This window comes from Syngnathus typhle, linkage group LG7 (assembly GCF_033458585.1).
Source record: "Syngnathus typhle isolate RoL2023-S1 ecotype Sweden linkage group LG7, RoL_Styp_1.0, whole genome shotgun sequence".
Lineage (NCBI taxonomy): Eukaryota > Metazoa > Chordata > Actinopteri > Syngnathiformes > Syngnathidae > Syngnathus > Syngnathus typhle.
The window spans coordinates 14,832,994-14,858,600 of record NC_083744.1 but is presented as its reverse complement, the minus strand read 5'-3'; the positions used below and the strand labels follow the sequence as shown (position 1 = coordinate 14,858,600).

Here is a 25,607-nt window from a genome sequence, read left to right as displayed (position 1 = left end):
ATTTTAATTACAAGTAGACACATAATATCGACTGACGTTTCAATTGCGCTCCAAAGAGATGACGTCCTATTAGCACGCGGCGGCGGTGGTTCGGTGGTTGACGCAAACGGATGCGTAATGGCCAATTCTTCCGCACGGTCAAGTGCGTGGACTTAATAAAGACAGAGCGGCGCGCTTGGTACATGGACGTCATATCTTTATTTGAAGCAGCTGAGCGTCTATGGCGCTCTCACGGAAAAGCAAAAGCAGGAGTCACTCACTCGGTCAACAGGAGTTTAACGTCTGTCATGCAGCGCTGTGACTAGAGGCAGTTCTGTTGACACAAAGATGGAGTTTTAGTGACCAAGATTAAAATACTCGAATATTACTGTCGGCAACGACAAGGAGGACTAAGAAATGATTGTGAAACTAATTCCAAACATGGGAGAGTATTTTTGAGAGAATTCGCAATGTTACATTTCTGTGGAAGTTTGAAGTTAACAATATGGAATAAAAGTATGTTACATTCAAAACAATATTTTTACTCCCTAAGTGTAAATATGTTCGAACGTACCGGTAGGCTAAATGCTACTAACATAGCATTTTTTCCCCTAATGCCACAATGTATTGACTAGCGCAATTTGAAAAATATTTAGCTTACATTAAACCAATACATCAGAAAATTAAGTAAATATTGTTTTGAATCCTTGTTGTGGCCACCTTCTGGCCAGTAGTGGTAACGCAACATAAGCAGTCACCATCTGATTAGGAACAAGGATTTTTTATGCCAGCCTGAGCTCTAATTTTAAATTGCAGGACCAGTCAAACTACAATAAAAGTGTGATATGGTCAAATATAGTCAATCTATTTTATTTTTTATTCAAAAAAAAAAAAAAATCTCCCTACGATCCCAACTTCACTCTCAAAACATTTACTTTCTCAGGGGTCATTTCAGTGTGGCCGTATTACGTCCTGTATGTTAAACATGTGCGTGTGAATCTGTTCAAGGTTGAACTGCTTACTATAGATAATGACATCATAATAATAGTAATCATGTGGAATTTAATAGGATGAAACACGCTTACATCCTTGAGTCTCTTATGGAAGGAGGGGGGTCGCAGCCCAGATATGCTTCATTGGTGAAACAATAGTGAAGGAGTGCCCTGAAGCATGTATCCTGGGGTGCAGGCAAAAAAACAAACAAAAAAAAACCATACATTTAAAAGATTTGAATAAAGAGCAGGCGTAGTTGCTATTTAATGTTTTGTTTGTTTTGGGTCTGAGTACTCACCCTGACGAGAATGTGGGGGTTTCCGATGATGACCAACAAGGCTTTGGCGCGAGTGATGGCCACGTTGAAGCGCTTTGGGTTGGTCAGAAAGCCCAGCGCATTCTGCAGGTCGTCGCTCATTGCCAATTCGTTGGAGCGCACCTATCGCACGCACAGGGAGGAGATACGATGTGCAAAATGCAGTGAGATTTGACCACAGAAGAAATCTTTCAGCCAAACCGTTTGGGCCTACCGTCGTCATGATGATAACGAGAAATTCTTGCCCTTGGAACTCTTCCACGGAGCCCACTTTGATGTCAAACAGGCCCACCTTACCCAGGAGGACGCGGATCTTCTCGCTCTGGAAAACAGGATTTTTTTTCTCTCTTAATAGATGTGCATTTAATCATAGTACTTTTTTTTCTTCTATGTTTAAATATACAAAGGTTACACTCGCTTGCGATATCAAATGTACGTTTTAGGACGAAAACATTCATCTCGTTTTTTGGATGAACACTTAGGCCTACTACGCTACAAATTGCAGTGTTACTTGTTTCCTGTAGGGGGCGATGATTCCGATCTGACTGGCATCAATGGGGTTGTAGAGTTTTTTGGTCATCTGGCAGCAATACAACATAACCTGCACAGCCTCGGCTGGGTTGAACCACGACGGGTTGTTGCCTTCCCTCATTTCTTTTCCCTAGAGGAGAGCATCTGTGTTAAAAAAAAAAAAAAAAGATGTGATGCATATTTGAGATGTTTCAACGTACTCACCCGGATGCCATGAAAGAGGAGAGGAAAGCCTTTTTTGGGAAGAGTTTTCCAGTGGCAGAGGGAGTCTACGACAGCTTTGGGGGCTTTGGCGCACAGTTCTCCGTGGTAGAACATCTTGGAGGGCAACGTGAGCAAGGCCTCGTGAGATCGGTAGTTGTAAATCAGCTTTGTCACCTGGAGGTTTTTCCGACAACATCGCATTCTTTGACACCGATATTTGTTTTACTTCATAAAAATAAAAGTTAGTGACGAGTGCACCCACTAGATTTGGGTTGTATCCCCACTCGTGTTTGGCATAAAGCGGATTGGCCATGAGCCGCTCCAGCATGGACAGGCCCAGGCCGAAGGCGGAGGCCATCTTGGATTTCACTAATGGTCCCAGCTGGCAAGGGTCTCCGGCCAATACTATCTGAGCCCGTCACACATAAAAAATCAATTGAGAGAAAATTCATCTGGCAGAGGAATGCAAAAACATGTTCAAAAAGAGCTCACCTGTCCATCTCTTTCTGAAACGAGGCTGAGGGGGATCAGGGATTCCGGTTCTGTTGCCTGGCCTGCCTCGTCCAGGAACACGTGAGTAAAATGTCCCACTCTGAGGGTGACAAAAAAATAATAATAATAAAAAAAAGTCACTGTTGAGAAACTGTGGGTTGAAGAAGACTCACTGGAGTCCGAGATTGAAGAACAAGCCGGCGCTGGAGCAGGTGCTGACCACGATGCGGTGGAAAGAGGCGTGACTGAGGTCCTCGCCAGCCTTGGAGTACTGCCTCAGCACCTCGGGGATGTACTGCCGGAGTCGTAAATATTAGAACGTGGCATTGGTTGCGAGGCCAGTCCGTACCTTCTCCTGCCTGTAGGAAGCATTGACACGGGCCAGGCTTGCGGCGTGCATGAGACCGCTGTCGTGCAGGCGGACGCAAATGAGGTCGGCTGCGCTGTTGGAGGGTGTGCACACGAGGACGCGGCTGCTGGGGAGGAAGTGGTACACCTGCAAGTGGAAGAATTGGACTGTCCTACTAGATCTCAATTACTTGCACAGCCCTGTCGACGAAGGTTGACTTTGCGGGAGAATTTCTTCTCTCATTTATCTCGTCCTCACCTGCAGTATGGCCTCGATAATGGTGATAGTCTTCCCGGTACCGGGAGGTCCAAAAAGCACATAAGGTGTCGGACGGCATTCTGCGGCCAGGATTCTCTTCACCGCCTCCCTCTGAGCAGGGTTAAGGTCGAGGTTGAAAAATCGGCCCCGGCTGGGGGCAGGCTTGGACGGCTCGGTGCCATCTGGAAATGAATACGCATATTTTGGGATATGATGTAAACGCTGCCAGGGGAAGCGTCATGGCAAACCTTTTGTTTGTGTGCCTTTTGACTCGGTATCGACTATCATGTTTGGTAACCAGCCATTTACTTGTTCCCCGGCCTGTTGATAAAAAAAACGAACACCCCTAGGAATCAAACACCTCGTTTCCTTACAACCAAGTGGGTTAATTTTTTTTTTTTTTTTACCTCATTTCCATTCAATGTTGTGTTTTGGTCGTCTTCATCTAACCATTTCGCGGTCCACAGAGGAGTCTGAGTATTAACTCGAGAGGGGAAGAAAACTACACAATGATGGTAAGGTAATTCTTGCAGTAGTAAGAATGCCTGTCCACTTACTTTCCATAAACGGCTTGATCTGCTCAATTGCGTGGTGACAGCGCCTCATGGTCACTCTGGTGAACGGGGGAGAGCGCAGAGAGGGAGGTCATGGAATAAGCGAGATGCTAAACATGATCTCACCTGTTGTAGCAGAACTCCACATCCAGCGGTTCGCCGAGGTAGCCATGATGGAATTCCGAGTTGACTTTCAGACTCACGTCTTCGTCGTTGATCTAGCATTTTAAATAGACCTTATTTTCTTAATTTAAATGTATTTAAATCCCAGAACGCAGAGAAAAAATAAAAACTCCATTCTTTGATGAAGAAAAGAAAGCTCTGCATTGTACTCAATTTAGGAATATTTATAGAGCACTTGAAGCCTAGGTGGCAAAACTAAAATCAAGGCACCGCTGGAGGCATTTTACCTCGTAAACACAGCTCACATACTCCATCACGACGCCGTCGCTCTGTGGACTCTTCAACACAATTCTGTCACCTGTAAAGCAGCGAAATGGCTCAGCAAGACGTTTGAGGCACAAACGTGACGTTTCGCAGTTTTTATGACTGGCCTAAATTGAGATTAGGCCTCCCCTCGGCCAAGCCGAGGACCTCCAGGTGAAGATGGACGGCTCCTTTCCTGAGCAGAGCTCCTTGGATGGCGAATTCTGACATCTCCCTCTCGTGTTGAAGCTCCTCCAGCCACAGCAGAGTAGAAAAACGGGCCCGTGCGTTGGAGACTGACAGCACCTGGTAAAAAACACACACAGGAGTTAAAAAAAAAACTTCCAGCCAGTGTTCACGACGTAACTGGAATTCTAACCTCTCCTAAGCAGGGCTGGACGACCAGGACGTCTTTCTGCCCGGCCGCGCAGTCTCTCAAAGCCTGCGGCACGTCGTAGAAAGGTAGGAAGCATGGCAGACGGCGGATCGGAAGCCTGGAGGAAGGAAAGTTCCATCGCGTAAACAAAGACCACAGTTTGAAGCAGAGGCCTTCAGTCATTTTATGACCTTAGGAAGATTAATTAGTCGGCCCTGCTTTTGCAATTAGCGCTAACCAATGGCGCAACAAAAATAAAAAGTTAAACTATTGCCATCTATTGGAAGAGCTTTTCACTGTTTCCGTCTTTCACTCTACTCATAGGAACTAAAAAAAATGTTTAGGTTAATTTCCGGGGGGATTTGAACTGACTTTTTCAATAACTTTGCTACCTACCTGAGTGTGACGTCTTTCGGAGCGGTCAGAGTGATGATGCGAGAAGGTGCCACCGGTACCGGTACCGGCTTGGCTTCGGCGGGGGCGTAGGGCGCGCGAGGGAGTAGCAGCTTCTCGTCCTCGCTGCGCACCGTCACTTGCAGGCGCCTCCCGATGACGAACGAGGAGAAATGCAGCAAGAGCATCTCGGAGCAGCTTCCCAGGCTCCTGTAAATCCAAGCTTGTGTCATTTCCAGCTCTCTGGGCTATTTCAAAAGTTTCAGCCCAACTTACTTTGCTTGGCATCCCACAACAACAGACAGTCGCTCTCCCGGAGGAAGATCTGCCTCTCTCTCTTCTCTTCTCAAACCGAGAGAAGCCTTTGTCTCCTTGCCGTCCGCCTCCTCATCTCGACTTCCTCGCTCTTCCGCGGGAGCCGAAGCGGAGTCGTGCCTGGGTCGCTCTTTCTGTGCCGTCTCGCCTGGATCCAGATAGAACTGTTCTTCTGAATCCCAGCCGGCAAAATCGCAGCACTTGAGTCGGTGCGTCTCTGAGCTTTTGTTCCTGTTCGGAAAGCAGGAAGAGGATTAAAGACCACTGTGTGTACGGCTTTGAAAAGTGGATGAATGTTTTCTGTTTATATCAATCCCCTCCTTATTTTTCTCACTTACTGTATCCATATCGTCAGTGTACAATACTCTCCCACGATCAAATCGCTAAACTGGCCATAACAAGTTACATCCAGGCCTCCTTTGTTTTCCATTAAGCTCTCCAGTGTCGCTGCGGGCACGTCAGTCAGAGTCGGCGTCAGACTGCAACCCAAAAAAAACAAAAACATTTTCGATCAATCGAGCAATGAATGGGGTTTAAAGTAGACGTACAGGAGAAGTAGCTTGCGTCGTACCCCTGAGTGCACGGCGCCATGCACAGAGCTCTCCAGCGGTATATGGACTGGTTGCTCTCCATCATTACCAAGTTGACCAGGTGGCCCGGTGAGGGCTTGTAGGAGCCAGGTAGCAGCAGGGAGTCCAGGCAGAAGAATACTCTCTCATCGACTACACCCTTGTTAGCATATATGCTAGTCACGCAAACCTGCAAACATCGCGAGGGACGATGAAACACGGTTCCTTCAAATTTGCACAAAAGAATTAATCTGACATGTCAAGGAGGAAGATACCCGATTGAGACGGGAATAGCGCAAAGGGGCAACGGAATGAGCCTGGCTGGTCCACTCGGGATTGATGAAATATTTGACTTGGACCCAATCTCCCGTCATGGGCTCGTAACCTAAAGACAGGAGTGTCTTAATTTTGAACAAAACTTTTTTTAAAAACCATTTCACTTCAGCGTGTCAGGCTACGCAAGTACCTTCGCATAAATTGGAGCTTGAAAAGGAAGTATTCTTGTTGATGTAGCCGCACTGGCCGTCAAATGACGTGACGGTGCCGATGAGAGGGCGCAGCTGAGCGCAGTCGTCCTCCAAAGACGTCCCGTCTGCAGCATCCCACGCATCGTAACTCTTCTCAACCTGTACAGCGCAATTTCAAAAGGTCAAGGTTAATATGGCATCTGATAAAATGTCATTTTTTCTTATAAATTAAAACGACATTGATATAGAATAGGCCTGGTACATACAAAGATAATGGCTTGTTTTTAAAGAGTACTTTTCACACTTCTGCATACAAACCAATTAAATCAAATAGTGTACATGTTGACATCAGTGCTGCTCACCCTGAGGGCCTTCCATCCACCTTGGGCGCCATCTCCCACGGCGATGTAGCTCACCGCGTCCCCCACTTTAATCGGCACCCCACCCAACACCACGCCATTCGTAAAGTAGATGGAATCGTCGATGAGGCCGTGGTCCAGGCCCAGCTGGGTCACCACGCCGTCGGTAAGGTGGCGAATGACTTTAGAGTCTGCGTAGCAAAGTAATTGGAACAGGCTAGGACAATATGGGTTGGGAAAATTGATGTTATTTACCCGCTGAGCCGACTTCTGCCTCCACTTCTACTGCACTCCACAACGGGGAGACCAGTTTGGACAACATGCACCTCACGGTTGAGAGCATATTGGGTAAACTGACTCAAGTTGACGAAAACCTGCTGGGGGGGAGAAGGTCGTGGTCAAAACATTCTGAGCACGAAAATGAAAAGTTCTCCCATTTTCGCTCAGGTATGCTAATAAAAGAAATGTAGCACCTGTTGTGTTAAACGTAGCATTAGCTAAATTCGGCTCATTTGGATTGCAACGAAAGCGCTCAACTCCGGGACGCCTGAATAATGACCTACCGAAGTAGTGATTGTTGGCCTTTAAACGGCGTTCTTTACGCACGATGAATTAAATATATGAGGAGTCCACAGCATAAAAAGTTCGATGTCGGACTTGCACTATTCTTCTTAAGCGTGAGGATGAAGGACGGGTATGTCGATTTATGGCGAGGGGAGGGGCGGTGGGCTCAGCCTAAAACCCGCCTAGCCTTTCTGTCCTAGCATTAGCGTTACTGTTAAATTGTAGTCCAATTTAAAATTTAAATTCATACAAAACGCAAAAATAATAATAATAATAATTATGAAACGATTACAGAGGGGTCGAACATCTTATAGCTAGCAAGTAGGAACACGTGACACTCGAACCTGCCTTTTTTTTGGCTAACGGAAACTAGCATGCTAAGACTGAGTAGCTGTTAATATGATCCAATAATATATTCACTCCATAGTGTCACGAGTATTGGGACAAACCTACTTATCACTATCTTACGTTATTTGGAAAAAAAATAGTTGTTTTAAACTTGTCATTTGTCAGATCTAAGTCGTAATTTTACAAGAATAACGTTGTGTATTTTCATAATAAGTTGTGTATAATTTTTAAAGTTCCCAAATCAATGTATATTTTTTAAAATCATAGTTTTACAAGACTAAAGTAGTATATTTTTTAAATCAAAATGTATAATTTCGACTAAGATATATTCTGGCCTTAATAGTTCATCAATTTCAGCCTCTTTATTTCGTATCTCTATTTCTACACTATACATTTATTTTTCTGTATAGCTGTATAAAAAGGGCACGTTTTAAATTGTGTTTCATTATAGATATAATACACTCATCACATCAACTGTTTTTCATACCATATAGAATTATATTTTAGTTCATAAATGTCATATGTAAAACGTTCGTATGGCCACAAGAGGGCAGTGTTGGCCCGCAAAACAGCACGCATGTCTAAGGAGCCGTCACCTCAAGCATCCATCCGTCCATGAAAGAGCTCAAACAGCTCGAAGCTGTTGTCATTTCCAAGACAACAAAAGCAGGATGACTTCCATACTTTGAGGATGTGTTCTTTCCAACCGTTAGTCCCTCTGTCATTATATCTGTAAACAAGATGACACAAACGGTAACAGGATGACTTTAACCACCCAAAAACCTCGCCAGTGATGAGTGTGGTGTGGGCTCAGGAGGAACCCATTAAATGTTGGTCTCCCCCTTCCCCAAGAACATTTTGTAAAAGTGGCTAATGTCCTTTTGCAAATTGTCTATTATTATCCAATGTGTGCGCAAAAAGACCCCCCATCATACTCCAAAATTGTCTGTCGGGTTCTTGTCATTTTGTGAGTTTTTAATGTGATCTATCTCGTCGCTTGTCCCTCTGTAGGTTCACATTGGAATCTGTATTTTCGCTTTGCTCCTCCTCATAATTATGGAATCCAGTAGCGGGCCGGATTGGAAAGTTCGGCGGGCTGGATTTGGCCCGCGGGACAATACTCGAGTGGCACTTGTCAGGAACAACCTTTCACGACATGATTTCTTATGGAGAACATTTTTAAGTTGCAAGTTCATCACCACTCAAATGAAACCATTTAATGTCGGTTTTTTTTTCCTGTGCTTTCAGTGCCATGCTTGTAAATTGGTTAACGCTCCAAGTCTTGAGAGCAGATGGATGAATGCTGAGGAAAAAGAGGAGAGGGGTCTGCAGGGGAGTCGTCAGCTACGCCCCCCCCTTGCTCATCAGCTGCAGCGGTTTCGAGAGGGGAGAGAAAGAGCGAGAGAGCGCACAAAGGAGGAGGAAGACACCAAAGGAGGAGGATGACTGCGCAATCCCCGCCCACCGGCTTTGGATCCTTCCTTCCTTTACGTTAAGTAAAGAGGAAAAGGGACGAGAGAAGAGGATCAGAAACAAGCGAGAGAGAAAAAGCCAAGGAAGGAAGGGAGCGAGACAGCCAGCCAGCCAGCCACAGCAAAACCACCATGGCATTATCCACAGCGTCTCCGCTCTTGATCGCGTCCGAGCACCGCACACCTCAACCCGGGTCGACCACGGCACGGAGCCCGCAGGCGTACGGCGAAACGCGGCTGAGTCCGGATGAATGAGCAGCGGGCAACCATGAGGGTTATCTTCATCCAAAACGCCGGTTTCGTCGCAGCTTTCTCGCCTTGTCGATGTGAGTCAGTGATGTTGGCAGCGTTCAGGAGCACAGAAGATGCGAGCGAGCCCCAAATGACACACGGACAGACCTTACTAGTCGATTGAGGAGTAGCCTATGTGATATATTTATTATTAGAGGCGCATTATAGACTATATATCATCTTAAAGTCGAATGATCGACTGAATTTAATATAATACCTTATTATTACGCAATTAATATTCTTTTTAATGAAATAAACGCCATTTTTTTGTAGACTTTTGTATGCTAAGTAGATGGTTAGGACGTTAACATGACAGTGATCGTTTTTTAAGACAATCTGGAAATCTTTGCTTCCACGTGGACGAATATGACAAGTAGCTTGTTCGTTATTTCTTGTAATTTATTTATTTATGACTATTATTAGGCCTATAAGTATTACTGTATATTAATTTCTTATTGCGAGCTAGCGTCTGATTTATAATAAGACGCGCGTTAGATGAGTGAGATGGAGACCGCCTACCTGACGCCCCGCCGGGGAGCGAGTCGCTCCGAGCCCTCCAGGGGCCAAAGTTGTGGGGGTCCGTCACCGCTGCCCAACGGACGCTCCCCCGAGGAGACCCCGACGGGCGGCGATGGCGGCAGGAGGAACCCTGGCGTGAAGAAACACCACCACAAGCACAACCTGAAGCACCGCTACGAGCTGCTGGAGACGCTGGGGAGAGGCACGTACGGCAAAGTCAAGAAGGCCATTGAACGCCATTCTGGCAGAGAGGTAACGCGTTGATCATCTAGTAGCTTGCACGCATGTTTGTTTCTTTTTAAATGTCCAGTGATGGAAGAATACTCTGCACTTGTTCATTTTTCTGACCATTTTTAAATTTTATGTGATATATGTCTTATATATTTAGAACAAATGTTTTCCATCTTTGTTTATGTCTGTCATCTGCATGTGCGCCGGGGATACCCCCCCCCCCCCCCCCCCCAACCCACGCACTTACGCCCATGAGACTAACTGCACACACGCCTCAGACCATGCAGTGGCCCCTCGACCGGATGACCGAGTGCAAACCAAGCTATTGCCTCTCTGACACCAATGACCTTCCCCAAGCCACTACATTCCACCTGCACTAAAAATAGGCAAAATGTAAAAGTACACTTTGATTCTAACGTCGCTAACGTCAAAACAGGAAAGATAAAGTAACCCCCAACATCCGCAGTTATTTGTTTATGCAAAACACATTGCCCGCCCTTGACAACAGCATCATCACGTTTGAGATGTACGATATCCCGACAGATGACCGAGGATTACCGTGTGTGGCAAAATTCGACCTCTGGTGCCCAACCTGGCAGGACACGAGGAACTTTCCATGTGCTGAGAATAGTGAGGGAGAACTAAATATAGGTCACCAGTGTTGCCCCTCCCAACCTCATCGCCCCCCCCACACACACACACCAATATTACGTAGCCCCTGGCCTTCTCTCCATGCTTGACTTTGTTTTGTTATTGACATTTCCGCAGCTTCACTGTGAAAATATTTTGCTCATGAAATTGCGCAACGTATACTTGTGGTATCACATGCAGATAGTGAATGAGCTCATGCTTGGCTTAAAGGCAGTCTGGGTATGATTACTTACTCGAAAGCTGGCTGGGGGTGGGGGGGGGGTTCTTCCAAGTCATGCTAAAGAATGACAGCGCTGCAAGGAAAAGTAAAGCAAATTATTATCATTCAGATTATTATTTTTTTAGAGGGGGGGGGTTACTCTTGTAATCTGGTTCTTCTGGTGGCAATAACGAACATTACAAACTCGTGCCAAATACCACCCACCGCATCTTCTACTGGCCTAGTGCCCTGCTTGTTCCCAATGTACCGTAAATCGCTACGCTAGCAATCCAGTCTGGAAATCAGTCCCAATATGCACCTAACCAACCGCAAAAGTCGATCATGACCGTAAAACGGAGGGGGAAGGCGAAGTAGGGTGAACCCTCAAGGAGAGCCTCTTTTCGGAGCCTAACAATATTATACGAAAACAATCTTAAAGCATCACATGACATCATGGCTCAACAACGGAGAGGTACTGGAAAGGGAAAAGGCCGACATTCCTACGCTCTACGCAGCCCCGTTGATGAGGTATTACGATCTTTGGGCTCGTTTGGGAATACATTTCTCCCGAAGAATGAGGGGGCCTCTTCCTCCCCCTCGCTACAAACTGTGACTCAAGTCCAATACAATACATAAGAGACGCCGGGGACCTTTTGAAAACACGGGGATGGGCGAGATGACGATGAATCTTTCATCTGTTTTAATGATCTGAGAAAGAGCAAGAAGATGTCAGGCTCCAGTGAAGCGGAGCGCCGACTTTCACTTCAAACGGCTTGTTGCAAACCGGGCGGGGGGTCGGTCGGCCCCATACCTGGCGTGGGGGGGGGGGGGGGGGTGCAGCGCCTATTGAGTGTGAGTGACAGTAATAGGGTTGCACTTAAGGACAAACGTAGCTGTGTTAGCCAGCTGGCGAATGGACGGTCTGCGGTCCCGTTTAATAATCCACGTCGGGGTCAGGGCGGGAGAACAGATCCCTGGCTTACGCTCAAGACCCTTTTGTGGGCCCGGCGTGCGGGTTAGCATCGCGGCGCCAAAATTAGCATCACTACAAGATAGATTGCTCCCCCAATTTAATAAAACCAAGGTGAAAAATGCTAACTTAGCTGTGGCTGCAACCTTTATAGGTCATTACTCAGGTATTTCCTAAATGAGTGAAATCCTGATTTAATAAATCCAAGGAGGATGACTCACTTTCTGCAACGTTGCGGATAAAAAGCTCGTAAATTTAATGAAGAAACACAAACAACTTTTACTAATTGTCAACACAGCGCCCGCAGCTCCATCTTGTTTATTTTCGTATAATTTCTTTCAATTGTATGTAATCAAGCATGCCGTGGAAGAGCACCATTCCGGTTTGGGCTTATTTTTATGGATGTACACGATAATTAGCTTGGCACCGGCTACTGCCCGTGGTTTGGGTCCGCTTGAAATATAAAGCCAGGGCTCCTCAGAAGAGTCGCGCTAAGATAGCGAAGGACAAAAGTTTAAACTAACAAAAACCAACGGACTGCGTTGCGGCCCGCATCAAAAGAACGCCAGGACTTCATGCAAGAATGTTTAGGCTGCAATTACAGTGACATGTGCGCCGCTGTATATTTTATCGCGTTATTTGGAGTAGCCTCTCATTTAAGGCTTGCTAGCATTGCCACGACGGCTTGACCTCCTCGTTGGCAAGCCGAGGAGGCGGCGGCTCATTCGGTCTTGCGTTCCCAGATTCTTCGTTTGAAGGAAAAAAAATCCCAAAGCATTTTTCTTTTTTTTTTAAATCCCCTAAAATAGAATGACTAAAAATAAGTGTGGTGATTTACTGTCCTTTTAAAGACTCTGACAGGTGAGGAAACACGGCCTGGTGCTTTTGGCTCACCCTAACCCCTTTTGCCAAAACGACAAAAGACCTTCTCACCTTTTTGTTCTTTTTCATACTCAGCTGCTCCCAGGTAGACAGTTTTGGACCCCCCCCTCTCTTTCCTTCCCTCTCTCATTTCTCAAGGGTGACGCTGACTAATACCTGGTTAAATATAGGCTGGGAGGAGGAGGGGGGGGGACCCTGAAGAGCACAAAGCAAGCGTCCATTATGAACCCCCGCACGCCACCACCTTCATCTTGTAAATTACACCGTGCGAATGACCCCTCCTCTTCTGACTCATCTCGCGTCAGCAGAGGCAGCTGATAGGGTCAAAGAACGCCATCACGTAACAATCAGAAAAAATAACCCCATCAAATGTCTTCCGTTAAAACGGGACAGTCACACAAGTCCGTGTAAAGTTCACTGATAAGATTAGGTATTGATTTTTGTTGTTGTCGCACAGCAATGTCGTGTTGTGTTTTTCCATTTGGTTTCTCTTTTGGTGTTGAATTTGTGTGGTAAATGTGAGAGAAATTTGCTTGAGTTATTTTACTTATTGGGTGCACGTTAGCGAGATTCAAGTTGGTGTTTGTAATTTCCATAGCACTTGGCCTCAGTAGCAAAATTTGCATTTTGAGCTTTACATAAACACATTGAAAAGTGAAACTGCAAAAACGCAATGCTGTTAAACTCCGCTCCTCTAGGTGGCGATAATGAGAAATAAGATGCAAAATGCTAAATGTCCAATCCCCATTCAATGGACAGTAATAAGTAAAAAAAAAATACCTTAGCTGAGTTGCATCAACATTAATTCATCTTTCAACATTAGAAAATCTTAAGAATGTCTTCTCATCATTATTCTATTTTTAGCTTGTTTGGCTAACTAAGGCCCTTTTTATTTTTCACAGGTGGCGATCAAGTCTATTCGGAAGGAGAAAATCAAGGACGAGCAGGACATGGTTCACATCCGTCGTGAGATTGAGATCATGTCATCGCTCCGCCACCCGCACATCATCTCCATATACGAAGGTGAGCACACTTGTGTGCAACAAATTGCCACGCACGCTTCAACACACATGAAACCAAACGCGCATGTCCACCCTCATAGCATTGCCAAGCAGATGTCATTTAGGAAAAAAAAAAAACCTCTGGATGTTATTCATCTTCTCTGCCTCGGAAAGTTTAGATGGCATTCGCCGGCCTTCGTGTGCACGTGCACGCACGCGCGTTCCGAGGAATCGCCTCTCCCACATCTGAGGTCTCATCCTCGGTCTTGATCTCCGGGCCAGACATCTGCTGACGCTTAAAAGACAACAGCAGCTGTGAACCAGACTGCACTTGTGAAAGTTGCACGTGGAGCCCCGTTTTGCGTGTGCGTCTTCCTATATGCGAGTGTGTCGGATTGACCCCAGTCACCTCGTCTGACTGCTATCCACCGCTAATGCTAAGAAACCGCGAGGAAAGACCTTAAGTCTTCCCTGGAGCCATGTCAGCATCCATCTACTACTCTTTAAAACCATCAAGACAGGTCACGCTAAGTCCACGAATATTTGTAAAAACACACTTATTCCTCAGTATAAAAAGTGCTTATATTGGCATTTTAACAGCATCTTTTTTTTTTTTTTAAGCTAGCCGTTCCTGAATTGGGTGGAAAAACAGCTTTTAAACACAAATGCTGACGTTTGAAATTTGAGGGGCTTTTCCAGTGTCTGTTAAAGCCTTCACTGAGTTGAGCCGTGTCTGAAATTCTCCACCCTGAGCGACATTTACCATGAGGTCAAAATGCATAGAATAATATTTGTGTCTAAAATGACCTGACTGCCTGGCCTGCGGAGATTGCAATTAATGGCCAGTGTAAAAAGGCCGAACAATTCCCATTGAATTTTTTCCAACATATCGCTCGTGGTTCATCATCCCTTCAAAATGCGACAAGTCGCCAAAGCGCTTCGGCTTGATTTGTGACCCGCGGCTATTTGTACTGACAGCTGGCCCGGCACAATGGCTGGCAAGCCGCTCGTGTGCCAAGCGGCAAACTGGTCCAACCGCTGTCCCTTTTGTCGCGTTGCAAAGTTGTTATCAGTAGAGCGCCGACAACAAACAGCGGTTGGTCATGGGGGCGTACCCGGCGGGCGGTCGTTTGAAGAACTGAAGCGCAGCTGCTTTATAAACTTCCCCGAGCGACTCCACAACACAGCAGGCGCTGGTGTGCCCACGTAAACGAGGCCCCCGCATTTTGCCTTTCCAAGAGCTCCCGCCCATGAAGCAAAGTCCGAGCAGCCGAGCGTGCGAAGACAGAGTTTTACCACACCCTTGCCGCACGGCGCTTTCAACAGAGGATTTGTTGTACCTCAGTGACCCCCCCCCCCCCCCCCCCCATTCCTCCCTTTTTGTAAAACAACCACTCTAAGCGCTTAGTGTTGCTCAAATGCTCGTATTGCGGTCGTGAAGACTTCGGATGTCAGTGTGAGCTATTGAAAAATGATCCAAATCTTACAAATTGGCATCAATTTATTTTGCCTTTTAATAGCATAATAACAAATGGTTTCCCCCACCATAAAATAAATCGAATTTATTTGTTAGCCATTAATGATTGAAAGATTGCTTTGCAAAGTAATGGAACTTTTCCCTGCACAGTGGAAGCTGCTTATTCAAGTTGTAGAATTAAAAAAAAAAATCTGTTTCTCAGTTTTTTTTACACTTCACCAATCAATCAGTCAGTATGGATAAGGTGAACAAAGCCCAGTTGAGTGATAGTTAAGTGTTCGTTACGTAAGCCTGGTAATTAGTCCAGCAGTGGAGGTCAAAGGTGAACGGGAGTGCAAGCTGAGAATGTTCACATCAAGAGCAACTCTGCTGGGGTCAGGTCACGGTGCATGTCAGACAGGGTCACGACTCTCCTCGGCCAATCAGAAGGCTCCATCTGCTCACCCCCTTCCGAGCCCCCCCCTCCCCTCCACATCCCGTCTGTGACTTCCTCAGCGTCCAGACAGTCAATCAGGGAGCATTACCATCACTCAGCAACTGTGTGTTTTTGCAGAGGATTATATCTTTAAAAGGACCCCGGGAAGAAAAAGGAGGAGGGGGGGGGGGGGGGGGGGGGGTGACAGGCTATGAAGGTGCTCACTCAAGGGTGCGGGAAAGCCGAGCCCCTCACCCCCGGTGACCCCGCTGTGTGGGAAAAAAAAAATTCAGGCCCCGCAATATGGAGCAGACATTGCCATCTTGCCAGTCGTCCACTTTCATCCTCTTAATAGGTGATGTCACCAAGTTGAAACGATCTGCCAGATGGAGAAACCTTGACGCTGCTTTTTATCGTATCCAACACATGCATGGAAGACTCATTGTTCACGTTTTGGCGATAATGGACGGCTTAAGTCGTTCTTGGCACTTAATGAGTTCATGCACACGAATAGTTGGAAATGTTTTTTCACGTTATTGTGTAATCCTTCATAGGAGGCTATCAGATGCCTCGTTGGGGAATGTGGGAGTGCTTTGAGAAATGTGGTGACATGATGTTGAAGTGTGACGTGTCCAGGGCATCGTTTGATACAACAGCCGAGAGTTTGTTTGAGAACTCCTTTGGCGGGTCTCTTTTCCCTGACCCGCCGTCCCCGAGGAGCGCTTTTGATTGAGTTAACAGGCCCTCCCTTACTCTGATGGGCCAGACGGCGCGTGAGGTGCTCACTGGGAGAAGTGCACTATTCCCACCGAAGAGGCGTTTTCGTCTTTTGGACATGTTGATAATGTCACCCAGTCTTCTGTTCCATTTTTTAAAATTTATTTATATATGTATATATATATATTTGTATTTATCTTTATATTTTATAAAAAATCTATTTATATATATATATATATATTTTATTTTTTTATTTTATTTTTACATTATTTCAATATATATATTTTTATATATATATACGTGTATAGTTAATATATTTATATAATATGGGGGACACACTGTGACCAAGTCTCGTGCTCGCCCCTCAGTGTTTGAGAACAAAGACAAGATCGTGATCGTCATGGAGTACGCCAGCAAGGGCGAGCTGTACGACTACATCAGCGAGCGGCGGCGCCTGAGCGAGCGGGAGACGCGACACTTCTTTCGGCAGATTGTCTCCGCCGTGCATCATTGCCACAAGGTAAGAAGGTTTTCATCCGGATGTGGTTTTCAGGCTCCGCCGTGTGGAACGTTCACCTCCACGTTATAGACAGTTCATCTGCAAGCTTTGTATGCTTTTCTTGGCGCTCTCCACCAAGAGAGTCATCTGTTTCGGAGTGAAGACGGAACACAGGCCAGTTTCCTCATCTGACACACCATCCGTGGGTGTTCCAGGATACCCCGCTAAACCCGCCCGAGATCTCCCCGAGGATTTAAAACCGGCCGCGCCCGTGTCAAATCGGGTTTTCCGCACCTCTGTAATTCCCCGCGGATTGGCGGGCCTCGATTGGACGGGCTTCCCTCCTGTCGTGCCTGAGCCGGAGATAAGGATGATGTCACGGCCCCCAGATAGGGGGAGTCGCTCACAAAGAATCATCTCTCATCCTTACCAGATAATCGCAAAGCGGGCGGGGCAGCATGACTCACCGCCACAGCGAGCAAATATATCTCGGCGGGATCAGCCAATCGGGCAGTGTCATGCAGATGTGGCCCGTCCGTCCGTCCGTCCGCTGGGATCGTGACCTCAATTTAGGATTCACACACAGGCCTTGAAATTACAGGCCGCCGGAGTTGTTTGTGACAAAGCCACAGCAGATGTCAGCACGAGTAGACAATGAGAGACTCGGTTTCACTTTAGGCCAAAGTATCACTTGATAAAAGTGAATTGTGAGAAATGCTGAGCTTTAATTCTAAAGGCACAATGAAATGTTACAATGATGTCATTAACCCTGCCAAAAAGCCACATTTTGGCAATATCGTTGCTTGCGCAAGACCCACGTAAGCGCCCGCAAAACCCCAAATCAGCTCGTATTTGGGTTTTTAAACAACCAGAATAAGAGCTCTGGTGAAATTAGGTGATGTAATGGCGTCAGTGGGCTTGCCTTTGGGGAATATGGCACAGAATGGTTCTTTTTAATGATTGACTTGCGTGTCTGCTTTTCAGAATGGAGTGGTGCACAGGGATTTGAAACTGGAAAACGTGCTACTGGATGAAAACTGTAATATTAAGGTAAGCTTTAAAAAAAAAAAAAAAGCTCTTAATTTATGAGCGACCGGTAAATGGCATTATTATTATATTTTTTTTTTACAGTAATATTAAAGTAACCTTTAAAAAGAAATCCCTTTATGAGCGACAGATAAATGGCAACATTTTTTTTTTTTACAGAAATCTTAAAGTAACCTTTAAAAAAAAAAAAAAACTCTTCATTTATGAGCGACAGATGAATATATATATATATTTTTTTTACAGATTGCTGACTTCGGCCTATCCAACCTCTACCACAAAGACAAGCTGCTGCAAACGTTTTGCGGCAGCCCGCTCTACGCTTCGCCCGAGATCGTCAACGGGAGGCCGTACCGCGGGCCGGAGGTGAGCGCCAATGACGCCGACTCTCAAGTGCGTTTGCTACTTTCCGTCGCCGTCCTTAGCTCCCGGCGGCGGATCTCGTTAACACCTTTGTAATCATCTTCGTCGCCAAATTGTACGGTAGGCCCGATTCGCACTCCTTTGATGGGATTAGCACCCGTCCAGTCCTCTTCCCTCTTTTGATGTGAGAAAGCGGAGGATATGTACGCCGCTCAACTTCCCTTCCGCCTAATTGGATTGGAATGAGCGCTATTGAATCAAAGAGCGCTGGCGGTCACATGAAAATATCTCTTGAGGAGGCCTGCAAAACAGGACACGGCTAATACAATTCCAGTATCATCCATCTTTGGCTAACTTCCATTGAATCAATCTGCATTTATTGCTGAAGCACAAACAATTGAGACCAGAGAGATTTCACGTCACAAGAATTCTATGCCGACCGAGTGACCACACCAAAGCATTTTATAGCCTAAATGACTTTCACTTCGATAAAACAAAAAGCTCCCACTTGAGGGTAATTCACTATAATTTCCTTGAGAGTCCTAAAAAAACCACCGCTGTCCAATCTCGATTGGAAATTACACGTCCACGGTCGGGTTGAGGCCGCAAATTGCAGCGAGCGAGCGTTTTGTCAGAAATAGCACACAACAATAGAGCGCGCCCTCGTTGGCCCTCGGACTCGATAGCAACAAAAAAAAAAATGCACCATGTACACCAAGAGCCTCGGAGGAAGTCTCTTAACTGCTCTTATCTAATTTCCTCTTTGTTGACCTTGTATCGGGACTCCAGAGGAGAACATTCCTTTCGATTCCGCCCTCCCCCCCGCTCGACGCTGACCAGACGCGTCACCGTCACGTCGCTAATCAGCAGCTCGTAACCTCGTCACGCCTCCACACAGCAAGTCTTATGTAACCGCGGTGGTCACAACGTAGGGAGCAAAAAGGAAAGGATTTATCTGGATGGAAAGGAGCCATTTCCCAGCGGAACGCCGGCGTTTGTCATTCAAAAGTGCAAAAGACGTGTCGGTGAAGCATCGCGGCCTCTCTCGGTCGACTAGCGAGTACGGAAAAGCCATTGGAGCGCTTGTTGTTAACGTAATCTCCTGTGCATAACTCAAAGGGGTCTGTTCTGAGTTCTTTCCACAACATTTATTTTAATGCCATGAGTCATTAATCACCCTCAAGACCGACCGCTAAGTCGCCGTTGCATAACGTAACATTCCACATGCGTAGGTAGCGTCAAAGTCACGAACGCACTTGCGGGTTTTTTCGTGATTTGCGGCGGCGAGTGACGGAATGGAATTGTCGGGGGTTTTCTCCAGGTGGACAGCTGGGCGCTGGGGGTGCTGTTGTACACGCTGGTGTACGGAACCATGCCATTCGACGGGGGCGACCACAAGAACCTCATTCGCCAGATTAGCAACGGCGACTACAAAGAGCCCACGCAATCGTCAGGTACGTCGAGATGACGCAGCGGGATTGCAAAATAGTTTCCAAACGGTTTTCATTTTTGTTCAGATGCTCGGGGATTGATCCGTTGGATGCTAATGGTGAACCCCGAGCGCCGAGCCACCGTGGAAGATATTGCCAATCACTGGTGGGTCAACTGGGGCTGGAAGAACAGCGTGTGCGACTGCGACGCCCAGCGGGACCGCGGCGGCTCGCCCATGCTGGCCCGCTTCATCGACTGGCAGAACCGCACTGAGCCACGCGGTCCGGCCGCCTTGCCCCAGCTACTGCGCCAGAGGCCCAAAAAGTCTAAGAAAGAAGAAGGCGGACAGGCGGACGGTGGCGGCGAAGACAAACCGGGACTGAAGAGACCCAAAGGCATCTTGAAGACCAGAGCGGCGGGCGAGCAGCAGTCGGTCGGCGCCGAGGAGGGCCGGACGTCCGGGCCTGAGCAAGCGCAAGGCGGCGGCGAGGCCTCCAGTCCAGATCGGGAAGAAGAAGAGACGCCTTTTGGGGGAGGCTCGCCGGCAAAGATGGTGCCCACCCTGCCCAAAAAAGGCATCTTGAAGAACAACCAGCAGCGGGAATCAGGGTACTACTCTTCGCCCGAGCGCAGCGAGTCGTCGGAGCTCCTGGGCGGAGCCAGCATGACTCTGCTCGCCACCTCGCCACCCAAGAGAGCCATGGGAAGAAAGGGCATTTTGAAACGGAACGGCAAGTACTCCACCTACAGCGGCCCCCCCTCGGCGGCGGCCCTGGCGGCCGGAGGAGCCCTCGGCGAGCCCCCTTCCGCCGCCGACTCGGGCCTGTCGCGAAGTCAGAGTCGGCCGTCCAGCATGGTCGGGGAAGACGGCGGCTCGGTCAAGTCGGCAGAGTGGCACCCCTCCACGCCGCACCTGCGCCCCAACATCAGAGCGTGCGTGTCGGCCGAGAACCTGCTGCACCTGGCCAACTTCGCTAGCTTCCAACCGCCGCCCGCCGCGCTCCAAGGCCCCAAGTTCGGCCGCGGCCCCAGAAGCAAAGGCTCCCCGCAGGACAATGGCAGCTTCTCGTTGCTGGGGGACCTGGAGGACATGACTCAGGTGTACCAGCAAGCCCTGGACATCAGCAGCAACCTCACCTAACACACGGGACAGGAAGCAGAACTCCTTCTGTGTGTGCGTGTGTGAGCGCGTGTGTGTTTTCGAGGCATTAACGACCGGTGTGTTACTGGGATAAAAAATTGGAGCGGTTATCCAAACAGGGCTGAAATCTCGAGGGAATTGTTAGGCCAACACACACACGCGCTCACACACTCATAAGCGTACTTCGGAAGCGTATTGGCGGCGTCAAAAAAAAGGCTCAGTATCATGAAACGACGTGAAAAATATGGAACGTTTACTTGAAATTTGTATAACAGTCTTTTCACATTCTCACGGGAACTTATCATGCATTTGATATTTTTTATTTCTGCTGCCGCAATGGCTCCACCCATTTCAAAACACTCACTTTTTTCAATAACCCTAGAAAAATAAGGTTAACTCATTCACTGCCAGCCCGGTGTCGGTTTTTGACGTCTATTCTCGTCAATGGCACTTAACGCGTGGAATTTCAACGAATTACCAAAATAAGTCATTCTTGCTTCATCCATCTCGAAATGATTGGATATGTTCACTTTTTCATGCGAAAAGACTGTTTTAGTTGGTGTTGTCGCAATACGCTGCCGTTGAGTACACACACTCAAGTGCACTTCTCAGGCCAGTGGAATATCCGTCAGGGCTTTTGTGAACAATCTTGACATACGCACACAAACACATACACACTTACACAACGCCACCCAAGTGTGTTTCTCAGCTCCCGGTCCCCTGTCCACTTTGCTGCGTTTACACACTCGACAAGAAGCGCAGACCCCACAAAAGAAAAAAAAAAAATCTCCGTCGTCCGTTTACAAAAGCACCTTAAAGAACTCACACAGAGCACAAAGGCTTTTTTATGATGGCTTTTTGGAAGACGGGATTACAAACAAACCAGGGTCTTATTCCAAAAGGTTTTATTTATTAATATTTGCGTCGCTCTTTCTTTTTTTTGTTGTTGTCGTCGTGCAAAACTTGACGGGCTGTTTGCTATTACTGGAGTCCAAACTCTTTATTGTTTTTGTTAAGGATACAACCGACACTATAACTGTCAGGTGCCGATTACAATGGCACTCAGAAAAGGAAATGTCATTTGGATCCAGGTGGAACGATACCTGCACATGACAGTTGATGGGGAATATGGAGGAAGTGCCTTTTTTTTAAAACGTACAATACAAGATTCGATTTGTCATGGCTGCCCCCTACAGGCCTGGAGGTGTACACAACCACCATTTATTTGTGTTGTTTTCTTTGTGAGCCAGTTTTGTTTTTTTCCAAAGACTTTGTAATTGTCAGATTGGGTTTTACCCAAAGCGTCATCGGTAGAGTTAAACCAGGGGTGTGTTTATCAGCAATTTTATTTTCATAACTTGCCGAACAAGGCCCGCCCCCTCAGCTAAACTGCCAGGTGTTTGTTTGTGTTTTTAAACCCGTTGCTGACTAAACCAAATGTCGGGGCCCCGCCAGGCAGAGATGGGTGTGCGGCCCTCGAGGGTCGGCCATGTCAAGCGAGCGCAATTAGCCGGCTATTGTTTGACAGAAAGTTGATTTGAGGGAAGAGAGGAAAGTGAAAAGAGGAATTTAGTGGGATCTGGTTTGTGTAGAAGGACTTGTGAAGTAGATTGAAATAGATTAGAAAAAGTCAGAAGGTAGATGTTCTCCAACCAAAGATGCGAGCAAGATAATTTACGGGGCGAGGGAGTTGCAAGGACCCTCTGGGAATCCCCCGGCGTATGAAATCATCTCAGCATTGGCGTTAGCTTACGTTCTGTTGTGTTTACGAAACCCCCACCCACCCCGCCCTCACCCGAAGGCTGCCGATAGAGCTTTAAAACTACAAATGGTTGACGTTTGATTGACAGCGTACCTAAAAGGTTTGGGAAGGCGTGACTGGAAAAAAGGTGTTGAATAAATGTTGCTGGTGTCAAGGATGGCTCCTCTGGTGCCCCCCCCCCCACCCCCAAAAAAACATCAGACACATTGCGTGTTGTATTGCATTCTATTGCCTTGTTTTTTTTATTGTTAACTGGATTTACAGTGATCAGATTATACTATGTTAGTATTTTACGTTTATTATGCTTCTGTTTTTGATTTTACAAAATATAAGAACTTTTTTCTTTTTTCATAGCAAGGCTGGGAAAGAGTTTTTAATTTTGGTCGATTTGGTCACAGTTTTCCTCTCTTTGTGTTGGTTCACTAACACCTTGAATAAACCAAAAAAAAAAAAAAAGGAAATATCAAAATGTATTTACCAAAGCGCACGTGTCCAAAATGCTGGAAGAACATAAAAATGATAACGTGTGATGATGAAACTGGAAAAATATCTGTTAGTGAGCAGGAAGTGGAATCATAGGAAAACTTGACTGGAGATTGTTATGACAATAATAAGAATAAATTAGTATTTTGTTATTTAAATATTCTTTCTTTTCTTGTGGCTCATTAATCTTGTTGCCATTATTTTGATTTGTATTTTATTTTTGGTGATCCTGGACTGCCAAGGTGGATTAAGTTGTGTGCCTTTGGTATCTTCTATGTACGTTTTTTTTTTTTTTTTTGATAATGCAAATGATTATCAATGTGGTTTTATACTTGTATTTATTGGTGAGCAAGCCATTTACATTCAGTTGTGCTTTTTGGCCTGTTTTTGGGAAACAATGTTTGAAATAAGCACCATCTCGATTGTCAAAGCAACAAATTGAGTTCAACTGTCAAGTGTCTTAAAAAAAAAATCCAGCCAGGGTTCAGCACAATATGTGCAGTGTGGTAACAACAAATGACAAAACAATAAACAAATCTGGAACAACACAGGTCGTCATGTTGTCTTTTTTTTTTTTTTAAATCTTGCCTTTCTTTTAGTCCCCCTTCGACCCCCTCCCCACAAAAAATAAAGTTTTCATAACATAGGTGGCAAGTTGAGGTCTGGTTCTGCCATTCTGTGAGCGATGATGTCATATACTGTAAGGGAGGACTTTTCATTGGGGGGAAAAAATATCCCCTTTTATTACCTTTTATGGATTATTTCTGCCAATGGACTGTTAATGCGTCAGAGCTCACAATTGTATATTTCCTATACATAGCATTTACTTTTCGGAAAATTAATCAAAGCGTGTAGTTTCCCATTCCTGCTCAACCTCCCACCAAAAACTTCTACTTAAGCTGGAACTAATAAAACAGGTTGCGGTTTCTTGGGGGCTCTTTTGACCAGTACACTTTAACAGGACAAGTAAGTCTGCATTCATTTTAATTGTTTTAGCAGATGACCTGAGAGTCTGAATGCATTTAAAAGGTTCTTAGCAGGTCTTCTATGCATGCTTGTTTCAAAAATGACAAGCACATTTAGAGTTGGGTAACTTTTTTTTTGCCAGCTGAAGCACATTAATCACGGCAGCAATTACTCACGACGACACTGTTTGCTTGCTTCGATGCAACTGCTGACTTTTTCTTACGTAGCTTCAATCATCGACTTGTCATCGCGGACTCGAGCGAGCCAACGTTTCGGCTGTAATGTTGTGGCAATCTGTGCATTTTTTTCTGTGACTTGACTTGACTTGACTTGACTTGACTTGACTTGACTTGACTTGGCTTGGCTTGGCTTGGCTTGCTTTCAATAATCAATCAGAGGATTTTCTGTGAGGTGAATTTGAAATAAGAATCAGCACCAAGTAGCTTTTTATGGTAAGAAGGAATACAAAATCTGCTCCTCAGTCGTCTCATAAATCGGCAAATATGCTCTTCCTAAGAATTTACTCAAGAAGAATCACTTCCCTGCGTCGTATTTCACTAAAATGATTAAAGGGGGAAAAACAAAACAACGTGTGTCTTCTCCTCGGCCATTTTGATAGCAACACTAAATGCATCTCGGTGTATTTTCCCAGCCAACTTCAAAAGCCGGCAGCCAATGCAAAGCTAGTAGACAAGAAGAACATCTGCGTCTTTGTATTCCGCGCATTCTTTGTTGATGCATACTTTCAATTGGAACAGAACTTGAGTCGCGATTGATGATGTTTCAGAAGATCACAAAGCACGGACAAGAATGAAAATGGAGAAAGTGAAGCTAGACTCTGCTACATTGCTAGCTTGTCACCTACAGGTAATGTCAATCATAGGTAAGGTATCTTAACACTTTATCAGTTTTAACTTCCTTTATAAATAATAGTAGGTTTTTTTTCTTCCTTTATTGTCAGTGGTCCAATGTGACTCAGTTGGTGTCATTAATTAGCTCAGTGAAGACGTAGCCAGGTACGTTAGCTTTTTGAGCTAGCCAGTTGCCAGTCACCGACTGTTTTATGTGTTAATTTTACATTGCGTTAATGGTAAATTTAATTTTTGACTTTTGTGAGGTGAAAAGTGACTCTACAGTTAATAAAGATTTGTGTTGGAGCTTGAAGTTGTATTTTTGGGAGGCCTGCCACATGAGTGCAATTATTAAAATCCACTATAGAAAAGTAATTTTTGTGTCATTAGAAAAGTGACAGAGTCAAACAAACGGCGGCGGATGACACGGAGTAGAGAACACGGTTCACGTCTGGTCCCCAGGAAGAATCAACAATGTCTGTTTTTAGGATTTTTTTTTTTTTAGTGGGGGAGCAGGCGGGACTTGTCGAGGGGGGAGAAAGCTGCCGCTGCTCCTGTCGGGTTAATTTGATCCACATTTTTTTGCGAGAGGGGGAGTGAGTAGGTGGCTGGAAGTGCTGCGGTCTCTTTGAGGAGCTGATGATTTGGACAGCTCTGCCTACTTTGTAAAAGCAGCACGATTCTTTGGAAAACAAAAATGGCGGCACAGTCTACCAAAGTGCAAGATTAATGCAAAGCAAGGAATAGTA

At 46.0% G+C, this 25,607-nt stretch overlaps 2 protein-coding genes across 3 annotated transcripts; one reads left to right on the top strand and one right to left on the bottom strand.

Annotated features, from left to right (window-relative positions):
• Positions 1-31: 31 nt before the first annotated feature.
• On the bottom strand, positions 32-9,916 carry mov10l1 (Mov10 like RNA helicase 1). Its single transcript, XM_061282835.1, has 28 exons — positions 9,776-9,916; positions 8,090-8,223; positions 6,837-6,955; positions 6,585-6,772; positions 6,222-6,381; positions 6,031-6,140; positions 5,758-5,945; positions 5,525-5,665; positions 5,148-5,417; positions 4,875-5,081; positions 4,482-4,596; positions 4,231-4,408; positions 4,087-4,157; positions 3,803-3,894; positions 3,680-3,735; positions 3,530-3,624; positions 3,371-3,443; positions 3,123-3,304; positions 2,865-3,011; positions 2,689-2,810; positions 2,516-2,615; positions 2,286-2,432; positions 2,024-2,197; positions 1,800-1,949; positions 1,503-1,610; positions 1,271-1,411; positions 1,065-1,156; positions 32-313 (listed from the first exon to the last, which is right to left on the bottom strand). The coding sequence occupies exons 3-28, from the start codon at positions 6,922-6,924 to the stop codon at positions 286-288; spliced, it is 3,423 nt and encodes a 1,140-aa protein (XP_061138819.1). The 5' UTR covers positions 6,925-6,955; positions 8,090-8,223; positions 9,776-9,916; the 3' UTR covers positions 32-285.
• nuak1b (NUAK family, SNF1-like kinase, 1b) lies at positions 8,898-23,056 on the top strand. 2 transcript variants are annotated; one of them, XM_061282836.1, is made up of 7 exons: positions 8,898-10,027; positions 13,611-13,731; positions 16,687-16,838; positions 17,802-17,867; positions 18,108-18,254; positions 19,546-19,678; positions 19,742-23,056. In XM_061282836.1, exons 1-7 carry the CDS (start codon positions 9,752-9,754, stop codon positions 20,794-20,796), a joined length of 1,950 nt encoding a protein of 649 aa, XP_061138820.1. In that variant the 5' UTR covers positions 8,898-9,751; the 3' UTR covers positions 20,797-23,056. The 2 variants fall into 2 exon arrangements, with proteins under 2 accessions (XP_061138820.1, XP_061138821.1); XM_061282837.1 differs by having other exon boundaries at positions 8,900-10,027; positions 18,108-18,227.
• The last annotated feature ends 2,551 nt before the right edge of the window (positions 23,057-25,607 follow it).